This window comes from Phalaenopsis equestris, unplaced genomic scaffold (genome assembly GCF_001263595.1).
Source record: "Phalaenopsis equestris unplaced genomic scaffold, ASM126359v1 Scaffold000251, whole genome shotgun sequence".
Taxonomy (NCBI): domain Eukaryota; kingdom Viridiplantae; phylum Streptophyta; class Magnoliopsida; order Asparagales; family Orchidaceae; genus Phalaenopsis; species Phalaenopsis equestris.
In genome coordinates, this window is record NW_018164693.1 from 2,845,926 (window position 1) to 2,862,987 (window position 17,062).

The 17,062-nt window shown below is 33.7% G+C and overlaps 1 protein-coding gene across 6 annotated transcripts in view; it reads right to left on the reverse strand.

Moving 5' to 3' along the window:
• LOC110024229 (agamous-like MADS-box protein AGL65) overlaps positions 1-12,160 on the reverse strand; it is a 30,350-nt gene extending 18,190 nt beyond the window's left edge. For 2 of the 6 annotated variants that reach the window (XM_020724072.1, XM_020724068.1), the window contains exons 1-7: positions 11,931-12,047; positions 11,515-11,831; positions 5,991-6,069; positions 5,769-5,833; positions 5,666-5,681; positions 5,512-5,573; positions 2,376-2,472 (exon numbers count right to left, since the gene is read on the reverse strand). In XM_020724072.1, the coding sequence (XP_020579731.1) occupies positions 2,376-2,472; positions 5,512-5,573; positions 5,666-5,681; positions 5,769-5,833; positions 5,991-6,069; positions 11,515-11,699 (504 nt within the window). In that variant the 5' untranslated portion in view covers positions 11,700-11,831; positions 11,931-12,047. The other 4 variants (XM_020724071.1, XM_020724070.1, XM_020724069.1 and 1 more) reach the window with 4 other exon arrangements.
• Between the last annotated feature and the right edge of the window lie 4,902 nt (positions 12,161-17,062).

The following is a 17,062-nucleotide window of genomic DNA, read 5'->3' on the forward strand; positions in this document are numbered from 1 at the left end:
ACTCACCTACCGCCCACCTACCCCCCCCCTCCCGCTCACCTCCCTCCCCCCTACCACTCTCTTGCTTCTATAAATAGAGAGGGTATGAGGCTTGGGAGAGCAAGGGAAGAGATCTTAAGGGTGTGAGGCTTAGGAGAGGAAAGGGAGAAGATATCTTAAGCTACCACAAAGGAGGAGAGAATAGCTATAGAGTTAGAGAGGAGGAGAGCATCTTGAGGCCTTGTATCAAGGTGTCGCTTGAGAGGGAGGCCATCGAAGGAAGATGAGGGCTCATCTTTATGTATAAGCTATGTATTCTCCATTTCTTTTGACTTAGTGAAATATTTGATTGATTCCCTCCCGTGGACGCAGATCCAGTTGGATTGAACCACGTAAACGATCTGTGTTTGCTTGTGTTCTTTTGCGTCTCATTTCTATGTCAGGAAGTACATATCTCACAACAGAGCTCTTATATCAGTTCTAAAAATAGGAGTTCTAGTTATTTTTAGCTTGATACATTTTGATGTTTCTAGACTATGTTTTACAGGTTCTATGAATAGTTATTGATATTTTGTGACCTTTAATGATCATTTTTCTTATGTTAGTTGGTTATTATTGATGGAAAATAAGGATGGTGTGTTTGCTTGCTTTAAGAACTTCCACAAAGTATTCCAAACTCAATATAATGCAACAATGAAAGTTGAGGTCTGATAATGGACAGAGTATACCAACAAAACATTTTGGGAATACTTATCAGCCCAAGGGATACAACATCAAACCAAATGTGCATACACACTGACACAAAATGGAGTTGCAGAGAGGAAGAATGGACACCTTCTTAAGGTATCTTGAAGCATGATGATCGTAATGAATGTCCCAAAGCACTTATGGGGGGCAAGAAGTTTTGACAGTTGGTCGATTGATTGATAGGATGCCCTCGAGATTGTTGGATTAAAAGTCTCTTTTTCATATATTGAAAGGGGATAATAGCAAGATCCTCCTATTGAAGATGCTTAGATGTTTATGTCTTGTGAATAATAACAGGCCATCAATAAAGAAACTGGATCTCAGAGCTATGAAATGTGTGTTCGTAGATTATTCTGCTACACGGAAGAATTATCTGTTGGAGCTCAATCAAAAAGAGACTTTGAGTAAGCATGGATGTGTCATTTAGTCATTTAGAGAATTTGAATCATACTATACCCAAACCTTTAGTGCCTCGCCGGTACTGGAGATATGAGACAAGAGGTGAGTAGCGATGGTGAGAAAGTAGTACACGTGGGGGCAATGTCTTATTCTATGATGTGAATCAATTGATAAACCGAAAAATGATAGTGAACCTAGTGGTGATAGAATTCAGGTTGAAGGTGAGCTAAGGATATATAAACGGAGGAAGAAAAACGAGGGAACGCCGCCTGCAATGCCACTTCTGCCAGCTAGTCACTTATCCTGGTCTTCCTCGACTCTTTAGACACCTAAACCATCCACCTCTAACTCAAAACTCCCAGGCAATATGATTCCTCCTTCTTCTCCTAACCCCCTAACTTTAAGGATCTCTCACAACATTATAGGACAATCTCCCATTCATTTTGGATGGGAACATGACATTACTAATTTTGTTTCATATTCTAACATATCATATTTACATTGAGCATTCATTCCATCTTTGGATATTATCTCTATACTCAAGTGTTGAAAGGTTGCTAAGAAAGATTTCAGGTGGATAGTGACTATGCATGAAGAGCTTAGGGCTCTTGATGAAAACTTAATATAGAAGATAGTGTCACTATCAGCGGGGAAAAAGTAAATGGGTACATATGCACTATCATCAGAGCAAGTGGCTGACTACCTCACTAAAGGACTTAGTTTATTAGATTTGTCTAAGTTATGTGACAAGATGAGCTTAGTGGATATCTTTTGCTCATTTGTAGGGGGAGTGTTGAGAATTTGACCTTATTTAGGGTCTTGCTAAAAAGGGAATATTGAAGAAGTCTAGGGCTTTATTTGTATAATTTGTAATACACTATTTACGCCCATGTTATGAATGCACAAGTAGGTTTTAAACAATTCTTTCTTGAAGTCCCGAGTTACAGATCTGCATCATATTGTTGGCAGGGGCCTATTGAAACAAAAAATTGTAAAGAGACCCCCAGCCTCATCCAATCAAAAAAACATTTTAAAGAAACTTCCAAGTTCATTTTCATTACAATGATATTCATCAGTAAATTTTTAGTTTGCAATCCCATAATTCTAAACAGATGAAAAGCCTATGGAAAATCAACAAGCAATTACTGTATAAATGTGCTAAAAAAGCCTTTGAATGGTTGTTTGGTACCCTTTTACTTGTATACCATATCACAGCAAAAAAAAAAATTATCAACTAAAAATAATACCACCTTATGCATTTCAATTCGATCTAGAGCTTGCCTCAACACTCCTTCCATATATATGATTTGCTCCAAGCTATTAACATTTTCAGGATCTGTTAAGTAACTGTAGCAAACAGAGAAGGTGATATTCAATCGTAAATAAGTTAAATGAGCAGAAACTATATATATAGTACAAATTCAGTGTCGTTTTTCATGAATTAAATGCTTTAGGATGACATTTTTATTGTGGAAGATTAAACTCCCTATATATCTCACAGAAGGTTAATATAGAACTGAGCTTAACAAATTATAAGAAATATTAAATGAGGGTTTAGAGAAGACTGCATATTCATAAAGGTTCAAATGCACCCTTAGCGATAACCTAAAGTCTGCAGCATAAGCATAACCAAGAAAACCAACGACCTTAGAAACTGAATAATCTAAAGATGATTTGACCACACATGCTTCAATACTCAACTTAATACTAGTAGTTTCATTCACCAAAATGCATGCAATATTAACATTAAGCCAAAAACTTTTTACCAAATTATTAATTGATAACATACATTCGACCCTCTCCAAAATTGTTCTATTGATTCTTTATGCCACTCCATTCTAACAATGTGCTAGTCCTGCCCCTTCTTCTGACAAAAGTCTTCAAACTAAGAAAAAAAATCTAAGCTAATTTAACTCCTAAATTTTTCATTTTCTTTCTTATTTTTTTATTAATATGTGCCATCCACATTTTAAATGCTTCAAATACATCACTTCATTACATGAGCAGATAACCAAATATTTTCATTAAAAAATCATCTAAGAATTTTAGTTGGAAGCTAGAACCATTCTTGGAAATAAAATCTAGAAGGACCCAAGTTAAATATGGTTCATAGCCTCATTGGTCCTATGAATTATATAGTAAATGTATGTTGACTATTCAAGAAATCACAAATCTCTAAAAATATGCTGATATTGTCTTTTGGAAGGTTTCACCAATATTTATGAGCAAAAAATTAGATAAGGTTTAAGACAAGTGGTTAACTAAACAACTATCTCTAAAAATTCATTTTAGCTTTAACGGCTAGGATCAGACAAAAGGGTCGACAATGTAGCCAACACTAGCTTATTTAGAATCAAAATCAAATTGGACAATCGAATATGGTTGCTAGACAAAAATCGAAGTAGTCTGCCAAGTTAAAATAAAATTGGCCAAGCCAAAGTAGTTTATTTGTCTAAACCAAACCAAACAAGCAAATTCACCTAAATCTAGCCAGTGAAATGTAGTTGATCTTCATGCTTTGCTCCAAAAACTTATTTAAATGCAGTTGTGATCCCCATATTTTTTTCTTTAGCTTTTCAAAAATTCTTTAAATTTAATAATATTAGGAATTGTAATCCTTTAGATAATTAAGATGACCTGAGTTAGCAACTCGATTGTAATTACATCATATTCCTCATCATCGTTGATAGCTTGATCCAAACTATTCGGAGTTAGTGTTATGAATTATCATTTTCATTCGTTCAAATTAAATGTTGTTTGAGATGTTGAACCTATTGTTCAAAAATCATTTTAAACTTCTCCAGTTCATGCAATCTTAAGTCTAACCTTATTTCATTCCTAATACTCTGACATTAATTTTATTAACTCATCTAATCGATGCATTTTCTATCCTTCAAACTTACTCTATTTTTTACCACATTATCTTCAATAGATTTACTTCAACATTTTATTTAATATAATCATTTATTAATTTATTATTCTTAGTTTTACAACATATTCATCTTAATATTATCATTTCTTCTACACTCAAATTAGACATTAATGACTTACAATCCAACATTCAGATACAGACAATGGATAGAATTTGGTATTATAAAATGAGAAATTTACATATGTACCACACAATTCTAATGTATTTACATTGATATTTACACTTATCACACTTTGGTGCATAAACCTTTGCATAAAAAGATATATTTCACTTTTTAAAAGACGGTGATTCTAGTATTTTTTATGTGGTATTAAAAATTTGAGTGGTATGAATGTAAATATATCTTTAGGTGTTCGATATGTTAATACATAAGAATTGTGCCATATGTATGTAAATGTCCCTTATAAAATTTACTTTTAAGTCTCCATGATATTCTCTAATCACAGAAATCTCTCGAGGCACTTCACCATTTTAACCTGCTAACCATAACTCTAGAACTTAACATCTATCTTTATAGTCATTTTTCTATATAATATATCCATCATACTTAAATCTATCACATCTAGATAGTATCTTTACTTTTGAAAATGTTTAATAAATAATAACATAATACCAAGTAAAATTTAATATCATATATTCAATTTTTGTTCTACTAAATTTAAGACAACCATCTCTTAAACATTTTTTCCACTCACATTAATTATTTCAATGAATTTTCACTAATTAGAACAAAAATATTTATTAAAAACATGCATTAAGACACGCGCTTTGACTATCCTTTATAAACATCTTGATGAGTATAGAAAGATATATATTCAATGTTAATCACTAATGTAAACTTAATTGAAAACTCTTAGGTTACTCCATAACTACTATCAACACTAATCAATGCTCCATTATACATTTCTTTGATAACATCAACATATCTTTAACAATCACATTCATGCTTTAAAGGACACCAATCTAACCTTCTGTTACTCGATCATATGAACTCATTGTGCCATTGGACTCGGTGTGGCTAATTTTATTCAGTTCTGATGCAGCCGAGATTTCAATAAGTGCATGAATTTCAACCTATTGCTGATCTTATTGGTCCTAGATTTCTAAATTAAATTATTTTCTGATTTGATCCTTTTTCTATTTCAGCTTTCATTAAAAAAAAAATTGGGTACAAAGAATAACATTTATGACTTACTTTATGTGTTTATTGCCTTAACTATTCATCCCTTTCACTTAAAAGCCTACCCTTAGAGACTTAAAATTCTAAGTTTAGATTGACTTTAAGAAGTTTCAGAAGCTCATTCTAAAAACTAATGCTTTTGATAGAAGTGTGAAAACCAACTAGGAACTTAATGGGCAACTGAGTTGTTCATCTAGCAAAATAAAATTTGAAAATATGACAAACTTAACGAAGAACTGGTAGTTCATCTAACAGATAAAATTGAAAATATCACCTTAATTGCCTTTGAGCATCAAATAGCTGAGATTGTAAGCTTCGTAAGCGATCAGACAACTCCTGATCAAAGATAGAATATTTATCTTAAAAGCCATAATAACATTCAGGAAAGCAACAACTGCAGCTCCATTTTGTGGTCTTCAAAATCATACCTCAACAGTCTGGCTGCTGCAATAGACAAAAAGAGTATTAGAATATTGATTTTTTCGGCCCAAAGTACTATTCAAAAACAAGTTTGCCAAAGTAATTCAATACCTTGAACCCAAAAAGTCTGAAATATTTATATCATGATCCAATTTCTTGAATGTCTTCTTTAGTGCCTAGAAATTTAAAAATAAAAATAAAAAAACACCATCAACATGAAAGGGGTCAGAAAAAAACATTTAATGAAAAATAAGTAAATAAGCTGCTTTAGATGCTGCACAATATTTTCCCTTTTCTGTTAGATCTAATGTAAGATGTGCAGAATGGACTTACCTCAAGGCATTCTAATTTCCTCTTCAATCTCTCTTGTGGGGTCAATTGAACAAACTTTGCCAAAACCTCCTCGATATTGCTGTAAAGAAAGATGTCATATAGAATTATGCAAATAATACCAGGAACCATAATAAGAAAAAGTTATTGAAACAAAAAATTCGGGGAAAAAGGAAAATACAAAAATAAAAAATATGAGAGAAAAATGATTTACAAGGTATTTAGGTTACATAATAAATTATCCCACCATAAACTTTTGAAACCGTTATCAACTAGTCACTAATTTACCAACTAATTTGTGTGACCAATCCTCTTGGATCAAGCCCAAATCAAGTAGTGAGACAACTTCTACCAACTGAATTGTCAAGTTCCATCTATAAGTTTAATAGATCAATTCGTCCGGACAACTCGACCAATTAATTGGTTTTGTCAATTGGACAAGCAAATTTGGTCAATCAGTTTAGCAGATAAGCTTGGTTGGTCTATGCGCCCATTAGTATGGCTAGCAAGTTAAGAGGGCTAGCTTGGTCAATCAATCCTACAAACCAGCTTGGCAAATCAATTTTGCGATAAGGTTATGCGCTCAAACTTTTTATTTTCTACTTCAATCAATATATTCACTATTTCTTGTGTAGCAACATAAGTAGTGTATCCTAAACCGACTTAAACCTATGAATAGATAAGATCACCTTGAAATACAACATCATAAAAGCTCTATGTAAAAATCAAACGTACTTACAAAAATCTTCAGAGTTTTTTTCCTCTTTCTCTATTTTCTATTTATTCTTTTGATCTTTACGACTCTTGCCTATGCAACGTGACTTGTGACTTCACTGGTAGTTCAAAATTCAACATCCTCAAAGGTGAGAAAAGTATAAAATATACCACAAATTAAAAAAAAAGACTTTTCACAAAACAAAACCAAACAACAAAGAAAACACAACAAATGTAGAGTGTGCCATGGAGTTAGTAGTGTAGCAAATGAACGGTTGAAGGAGTATATGTTTATGATGGTCAGGGAGGGGAGTGAGCATCTAGAGTAATGCCTCACTTCAAAATTCCATTTGGTTCTTCGGAATTGATGGTACAAAAAGCAAGAGTGCCAACAACGAAAGTCAGAAGAGCCCGATCATTTATTCTACCCTGACAGTAAGAACTTCTCTCCTTATGATCATGGGAAGGAGAGGAGGAGAATTCACTGAGGGGAGGCAAGGATAATGCTGAAGTTAAGGTGACTGAGAAGTTTAAGAATCTGGCATTGGAGACTTATAAGGTGAGATATGATCCTGCCGATAATGTAGCTTCATCGAATCAACAGTGTCCTACTGAAGATCAATGACGCAATAAGTTGTCATCTATTTTCATGAGATTATGCCAGCCTTTATATAGATAAATTATCATGTAGAGATAAATAAATGATAAGTCACTTGTAGAAATGTATGAGTATACTTCATGTGATGACATACCGAATATGATGACATGATGTTAGCATGAAGAGGCACTGTTGAATCTCTTTTAGTTCGTGAATCACACCCAAGGAATAGAGCATAAGAAAAAAGAGAGAAAAAGAAAGGAGAGAGAGTAGGGAGAGAAAGAGAGCTCTGAATTCATGGGTTAACGTTGTGATGAGTAAAATTTCAATAATCAAGGGGGGTCGTCTGATCTTTCAAAAAAATGTTCTCCCTCTATTACACTTAATATCCCTTTTCATAGTGGTTGACTTATCTAAAAAGACAAAAATAGGCTGTCATTATGCCTAGGCCTCTAGGGATGTATGTTTGTCTTTTTGGTCACATCATCATTAAATTAGGATAAGATCCCTTCAAAGTCAATTGGGTGTGTGGTTGGTGAAGGAGTTCTCTCATCCTTGGAGAATAACACCCAAGGAATAGAGCGTAAAAGAAAGGAGGGGAGAGAAAGAAATAGAGAAGAGAGAGGGAAATTGTTGTATTAATTTTTCTGATAATTATTTCATGGGAGAGGAAGAAGCCCACTCTTACATTAACTTTTCCCTCTTATATAGAAGTAATTTCTCAATATAATATGGGAAAACTATAATTATATATAGATTTTTTGGTATTTTTGACTGTCTAGATCTATTTTTTAGTGTCTTTAGTGTATAAATTATAATATCTCTACTGTCTTTTCTTCTATTGATACTGTCTTCCGCCACTCTTAGTTTTTTATTGTTCTTCTATTTGACACATCCATTGTCTAATCAATTTGTTTGGTCATGAATAAGTTCTCTAAAAGAGTTATTATGAAAATATTATCGAGAAATCACTCTTATGAGATCTATTTTCTTGGATGAATACAGTTGGTCGAAAGCAGCTGGTCGAATACAGAAGACCGAATGTAAGTGGCCAATTGCAGGGGACCAATCACAGGTGGATGAATGCAAGTTCTTGGTTTAGGACCAAATGCAGGTTCCTAGTCTAGAAGATTTTGTCCGTACAATTACACTTATAATTTATCATATATATGATCAATAGATATAATGGTACTGAAGATTTTTTTGAAACATATAATATTTTTTGGGTAATGCAATAATAATTTAAACTTAACAATTAAATGACAATAATTATTCAACTTATATTTAGTTAATCATGCTTTTTTTATCATTCATAAGACATGTCCCAATATTTTGTTGTTTATAATTTGATAGATATAAGTTATAATTAGATTGCTTAAATTTATTTTATCATATCTTAGATGAACTATTGTCAATAACATTATTGAGAGTGGGGCCAAAAAATAAGAAAAAACTGAACCAAAAAATATAGAGAAAAAAAAGATGATTATGAGGCAAAAAAAGTATAAGATAGAAAAGAAATAAATGGTATTTAGGTCATATACTGCATTATCCAATCATAAACTCCTTGGAACTGCTGTCAGCCAGACACTAATCAAGCAACAGTTTTTTACCCAATTTCTCTTCATACCTATTGAAGCATGTACTTTTACTGCAAATATTATTGCATAGGCTTTTACTACATTTGTTGTTGCATTTTTTATTCTTAAATGCACGTACAGGAAACCCAAATAATCAGACTTAACTAAGCACGTACAGTAAATGCACGTACTGTAAAAGCATAGGCTTTTAATACATTTGTTGTTGCATTTTTTATTCTTACAAGAACATGCACGTACAGGAAACCCAAATAATCAGACTTAACTAAGCCCAAATTGCCTAATATTTATCATTAAGCTAATATATCAATCTACAAGCATATCTAGCCATATTTAAAAACATGCAAACGTAACTATCCCATTATAGAGCATGCCATTCATTTATACTCTTCATTAGTCCCGCTTACAAATAACTAATGCTCCTTCGCTATTTTCACTAATCCAACAGCATTGAATATTAGGGGAAAAGAAAAACACTAAGAAAAAATAGATAAAAGATGAAGGATCAAAAAGGTATTTAGGTCACATACTGCATTATCCCATCATAAAAGTCTTGGAACTGCTTTTAACTAGTCACCAATCAAACAACTAGTTTCATGCTCAAATCTTTCTCACACCAACATGAGCATATGCTTTTGTTGCATCTATTACTGCATGTAATTTAATTGCATCGATTCGTGTATTTTGGATTATTATACAGAAATTCATGTAATGGAAACCTAACTATTCAAAATTAATTAAGCACAAGTTTTTCACTATTTATTATTAAACTTATATACATACATATCGGTATATCCAGCCACATTTAGAAATACATGTCTATTATTTTAAACGTTTCATTAGCCTTGCTTCTAAGTGACTAAGATCCCTTAATTGTTTTCACTTACCCAGCTATATTGAATACACTTCACTTGCTTGAAATCAATTTCAAATCATTCATTCTATATCACTCTGGTACTAACAATACTTCAAATTTTTTTATCATATAAAAATACATATAAGATAATGCTATATGCATTAGGGAGGAGAGGCGCCTAAAAAATTATAGGAAACTAATTAACCAAAAGCTATAAGAAAAGGGAAAACGGGATCAGAGAAGAAAGAATAAAAAGGTAAGTAGATCATATTATACATTAAGCCATCATAAACTCCTTTGAGCTGCTATCAACTAGTCGCCAATCAAACAACTACCTTCTTACTCATACTTTCCTCATAACTAATAAGCATATCCTTTTATTCCATCTATTACTGCATGCAATTTTATTGCGTCTATTCATGCATTTTGGAGTCTTATACAAAAACGGATGGAAAGGAAACCCAACTATTAAAACTTAATTAAGCACAAGTTGTTCACTATTTATCACTAAACTAATATACAAACCTATTGGTATATTCATGCAAATTTAGAAATACAAATACATCACTCTCCCAATACAGACATGCCCTTTATTTTATATGTTCCATCGGTGTACATTCTTAATTAACTAAGACCCCTTAATTATTTTTGCTAGCCCAACTACATCGAATACAAATCACTTGCTTGCAATTGATTTCATATCATTCATTCCATATCACTCTAGTACTTCTGATACTTCAAATTATTTTATCATGTTTTAAATGCAGACAAGATATTGCTATAGGCATTAGGGAGAAGTGGCCAAGAGATAAGAGGAAATTAAATAACCAAAACATATAAGGGAAGAAAAGAAAATTATGTCAGAAAAAAAAAAGGATAAGAGATAAAGGATATAAAATGAATTTAGACCACTGTTAAACCGGCGCCTACTGCCTCGTGCTCCACTGAGTCAAGTGGTTCCATTGAACCCACCCCAAGCCCGCCAAATAATTTAAAGCCCTATTTTATGCACACGACTAAATAGACAATTTAGTCATTCATTAGTTATTATTATTTGGTTTAAATAGGGTTAAGATTAGGATTGGGATATGGGTGATTGTCATTATTCTTTTAGGAGTTCAGGATTTGGGAGAGATTTAATCAACCTTTAGAATTGTAGGTCTATTTTATTTGTGTTTGGGATTGTGTTGTTTTATGCCGGTTGAATAAAATATTTTATTTCCCTCTAATCTCTGTGAAAATTATCTCATTCCTGTCAAACACATGCTACATCATTCCATCATAAATTGCCACCAATTTAACTTGTTCCTTAACCATGTTCTCTTCATACTTACCAGCGCATGCACTTTTTCTGCATCTATGAGTGCAAACGCTTTTACAACATCTATTGTTGCGTTTTAGATTCTCATTAAGGAAAGTCATGAAGTGGGAACCAATCCGCATAAATATAACTAAGGATAGTTGTTCGCTGTTTATCATCCAACTAATATACCGATCTAATGCCATATCTGGCCACATTTAGAAATACGTTTACATCACTCTCCCATTATAGAAATGCCCTTTATTTTAATTGCCCTATTTGTTCTGTTTTCAGATAATTAAGACAGTTTCCCTGATTTCTATTAAAATAAATTTCATATCACTCTGGTATTTACCCCTTCTCCCTGGAAAACTCAACCATCAAGCTGCAGCACAGAAGTTCTGATTCGAATAGGTTGTCAAATCTTAATGTAAATTGAAAAAATATATCCACAAACATACCTGCGCTCTCCGTAGCATAAGGTGGGCTTTCCCGTTGGCGAGAACATGAGAAGTAAAATGTCAATATCGCACAATATGGCGAGCTCCTTCGATTTCTTCAATATACCTGCCCTGCGCTTCGAGTAAGTTACTTGCCGCCCACTCGTACTCTCCAATTTCTTTATTTTAAGCTTCACCCTCCCCATCTCGTGATTAGTTCAGCCGCACCCTAATCAAAAATCGGAAAAACTGATTGCTGCACCATCGCGATACCAACAAGCAACAGAGCAATCATTCCACCGCAGCCATCTGGAAGAAAGCCGAATGGGATGATATCGCTGTCATTAATAAAGGAATAACTCAGAGAAAAATGTAAAGATGAAGGAATGAAAGGGATAGGAAGGATGCTCTGCAATGTGATAAGTGGCGGAGCGCACCCTAATCACTCGTACTCCACCTTCGCACCTCACCAGATAGGAAGGATGCTCTGCACCGATCCTAAACGAATGAAAGGGATCGGTGGGACGAGGATAGCGCGAAGGAGGAGAGGTGATTCTTACGGATGTGAGCGAGAACGGGAGTACCACAAGAAATCTCCGGTGAGGTTGGGCAGTCTACCGTTTTTTCGAATTCCATCGCTTTGATTGGCTAACAAATGGTAGACCCCGCGGAATGGATGGATCGCGGGTTGCCTGGCAACGGCAGGGCGCTGATTCTAACGGCCTGCAGTGACAATTCATACAAAAATTTATTTAGATACATGCCACATAATTCTTATATATTTACATATATATCAGTGTATATCTAGATTGTTATATTTGAACACATAAGACTCAAATTTATAAGATCATATCAAAAATGTAATAAAAAATGTAATGCTTACTAACTTCTTAAAAATAAAATATACATTTTAATAAAAATATTTATAACACTAAAATATTATAAATATTAAATATATAAGAATTGTGTGTCATGCATATTTTGTGACAGAATGTTTGCTATCGGTAAAATGATAATTTAACATTTTAACATTGTATGATGATCCAACACACTCAAATAATTTAAAAGTAGCAAGATGAGACACTAAATTTTTTTACATGTAAAAACTAGAAAGAGAAAAAATCATTAGACCTAACTTAGACAAAGTATTCTATTATAAATCTATAATTATAAACAATGTTTTGTTTTCCCGCAAATGGGAGAATAGAGCTACAACTTCACACTAAATATAATGTTTGTATGTACACAACATACAAAAAATTTCAGGGGTCTAGAGCGAGTCGCCGTATTTTAAAATTCGCGGTCGTAAGTAGTTGTCACCAGGAGTTAACTATCGTTGGATCTTCAATACAGTGTTACTTATTGTATTGTATTCGGGATGTGTCGTTTAGTGAGTAACTTGCCCAACCATTTGACCGAACAACTCATATTGATACCCCTTGATCATAGGATTTTTTTTTAATAATTTGATGATCTTAATGAACTCAAAATTATTGGAACTTAGGCTTGTTGGATTCTTCTCATTGAGACGCTCAGTTTGAATATAAATATGTCAAATTTAGAATTCATTTGATCATTCAATTGATAATCTGAAACCTTTAAGACTGTTCTAATGGCTTGATATGGAGTGACTGGACTCGGATTGGACCAATTTTGGTATCATTAGGATTTTCTTGTCGAGATAATTAGTTTTGAAATTAGGGCTTGATCTTTAATTTAAATTTAGAATATTTCTTGTTAAAAAAATGCCTTGAAATTTGTGCAAAATGATACAAATTTGTCAATAATGTATCGGTTGTCCCTATTTTCGAGTGATGTTGTCTGTCTCATTCGAAAATAAATATTTCATAAATTTAAACTTTAAGAAGTTTTAAGTCATTATCGATATTGGTTGCTATTGCACAATTGTCAGTGACTAGGCAGTTGTGGTCCAAAGACGATGGTGGCAACCAAACAATGTTACTCCAGTGCTAGTAGAAACCATAGGGAAGTGGTGTGCGTTTGTACTAGCAAAGGAGTACAAATATGTATTAAGGACACAATAAGGTCAACAGGCAAGCTTGAATAAGAGCAAGGAAGCAAATGTGAGTCTAGAAATATTGACATATTAATGCCTATCACACAGGTGCATTTGCACACTTGAGTGTGTGGCTATGTCATGCAGTGGCCATAGTAGACCACAAACATGAGCTAGCTGGGTTGTACGGTAGGCAACAAAAGCAGACTCGCAGTGTGACAATCAAGTCAAGATGGGTCGAGTTGTAGATGGCGGTCGTTTTTGTAGGCTGTGGATCGGGTCAGGATGGATAAGAATGTGGAAGGTGGGCGAAATTATGGGCCTGAAGATGTAGCCTGACTTGATCACGTGCAAGCACAATGCATGTATTTTTGAGAGCTTGAGCGTGTTTGTGCATATGTGCACGCTTACTGATGGTTTCGGGGTGAAGTTTTTTAAAGTTCCCTCCTTTTTATGCCAAAACTCTAAATTTTAATTGCATATAAAAAGAGTTGTGAGTTCTCATCTTTAATGTTCCGAGAATTTGAGATGAGTATGATGGGAGAGCTCAACTTTTTATTGGGCCTTCAAATTAAACAACTATAAAATACACATTGATTTGTCAAACTAAATATACAAATGAATTAATTAAAATATTTGATATGATAAAAAAAATTAAACCAGGTTAAACCTCATGTGCCCTCTACAAAAATTGAATTTGGTTGAATCAGAAAAGTTAGTTGATTAAAAACTTTATAGAAACATGATATGTTCACTTTTATACCTTATTGCTAGTAGATAAGATAATATGTTTGTAGTTGTTTTCATTCATCACACATCATAAGTCTTCATTTCATTGTTTGCCTAATATCGTCGTTGTTGTTGAGGAGTCATCAGTTTATTTGTTTGTTATGGTTCCCTTTTCCCAAAATAATTCTCTGTCTTAGATCATGCAGATGAACTAAGAGATGAGAAATCAGAGGACTATGAAAAGCAATAACAAGAACAAACAAAAGAAATATATGGGAAGATTTCTTAAGGAAAATTTTTGCATTGATTGCTCCAAAATAAAAATCCAAAGTGAGATCACTTAGGTATGCTTTAAAGACACAACTATAAAAGAAACCTTATGAAAGTAAACTACTAGAGAATTCAGGTTGATATACCTATTCTAAGGTTTGCATCTTTCTGTAAGGACAAGTCCCTATAGTTAATTACATATTAAGTAGTCAAGACTACTTTAAAAAACTACCGATTGAGGTTATAATTTGTTCTCACAAAATTCTTGTGTTGTTATCGAGGAAAGGAATGTCAAATTCCTATCCTAAAGGTAACAAATTCCTAAGGATTCTGAACTATTCTAGAATTTTGTTTTGTCGTCAATGGTTTAGTTGAGGTCCATCCTTTTCCTCCGGGTTTTGAAAGTTTGCCCCTGCAAAACAGAGTTAGCATACTCTAATAACATATAAAGTAAATCTAGGGTAACATCCATCTTTTGTCTTCAGCAACCCTGTAAAATAAAGTTAGTAGAAAACTATGTTTTTGTTTGTTAATTTTTAATTTTTAGACAACCCGATCAAGATGTCCATGGCTCTGTTGTCCCGGGGTCGTTGGGCATCCTAGTATACTTAGTGTAAGAAGTGGTCAACCCTACTCTAACCAGAAGATTATTGTCAGCAACCATGGATTGCATCATCCAGGAGATCTTCGTAGATTCAGATATTTGAGGTTCAAGTTGTGTTTAATGTACTTTATTCATTAAAGTTTCATTTAAATTTTAATTTCTTTTTTAGATTTTAGGAGTTGAAAATTTTAGGATTTTTAAGACTTATTAGATGATTTTATTTTTATTTATTATTTTATTTTTATTGTCTAGGATGACCCGATCAAGATCTCATGGTTTCGTCATCCCGAGGTGATTCATGGTTTGCAGTTTGATTAGTCACAAGTGATTGGAAGATGTATTGTTAGCAGTCAAGGGTTGCCTCATCCAAAATGCTTTCTCAAACCAAGTTGCATTTTTGGGTTCAAGTTTAAGTTTTAGTGTTTTTTAGAGTGAATTTTATGTCATTTCATTTAGGTTAGATTGGCACTTTAGCCCAAATTGTCCCTAACTGAGGCTAAGTGTGCTTCTGTTCTCGTATGAGAAGTCAAACCCTACTTAACCTTTAGTCTCCTAGGTATAGGTTAAATTTAGAATATTTCAAGTTGAGTTGAATTGATCTTAAAGTGAGTTTTCGAGTAATCCGAGTTAACCTAATTTAGGTTGATAATCCCTTAGAATATCTTTAAACTTGTTTAAATCGACCTACGCTCACTAGGATTTTCCCAGGTATACTTAATTTGATTGGGGTCAAACTATTCTTACTTAGCTTAAATTGACTTATTGTAAGCCAAGTTAAACCAAGTTGGATTAACTTGGAAGTAGACCATGTCGAAATAGAATGATCTAAGTAAAACCTGGGTTGAATCAAGTTTAAGTTAAATTATACTTTGGTGAAGTCTAAATTAATTTAAACTTGAGTTTTCTATTTAAGTTTAAGTTGGGTTAGACTTAAATCAATGCTTAATTAAATTCAGGTAGAGATTTAAGTCAATCTTGAAGTTGAGTCTCAAGTCGGGTTGATTGGAGTTTAGTCTGATCGTCCTAAAGAAAAATTTATCTTTGGGTTAGCCTGAGTTAGGTCGGGTTATCTCAGAGGGTTGAGTTTATTTTAGGTCAGTGTAAGTTAGGTCGAGCTGACTCAGAGATTGATTCAGTTGTATTGGGTTAACCTGAGTTAGGTAGGGTTGACCCGGTGACTCGGTTGAATTGGGTTAACCCGAATTAAGTCGGGTTGACCTAATGATGTAGTTGAATTGGGTTAACAAGAGTTAGGTTGGGCTGATCCAGTGAAGTAATTGAATTGGATTAACACGAGTTAGGTCGGATTGACCCGGTGGTTTAGTTAAACAGGGTTAACCTTAGTTAGATCTGGTTGACTGACCAAAAGAAAATATATTGAGATTTTCATACCTATCTTATATTGTTTTTGATAATATTGCACTTTAAAGAAAAGTATTTTTGATATTTTGTTGCAGGAATGATGAATTAGGATCATTGGAGCAGAAAGATGCAAAAAGGAGCGAATTTGGAGCGAAAATGACTAAAATGTGAAGATTTGAACTAGGGTGCCCCTAACGACGCCGACATCGAGAATTTTCCGAGACTCCAGATTGAAGAATTTAGAAGGCTCGCCGACGACGCTCACGAGGTCGCCGGCCGCGGGATCGAGGGGTTTGATTATGTTGCATTGGATGAGGACGAATTTTGGAGGGGTGCTTAGGCAACTCTTGGGAAAACTCATCAACAAATTTAAAAAAAGATTTTGGCCAAAAATTGGAGAGGCTCTGTACGTTAGAGAGGTTTCAGTAGTGTGTAGAGAGTTCAGTAGAGAGTCTAATTGTGAGGAATTCTTTGAGAGATTGTAAGAGTGGAGGGAAAGTGAGAGATTTCTTCCTCTTTGCCGCTTCGAAGAGGAATTCTGTGTGTTGTAAAGAAAGGAAGAGATTCAGAGGAACTTTGAGGAGTTT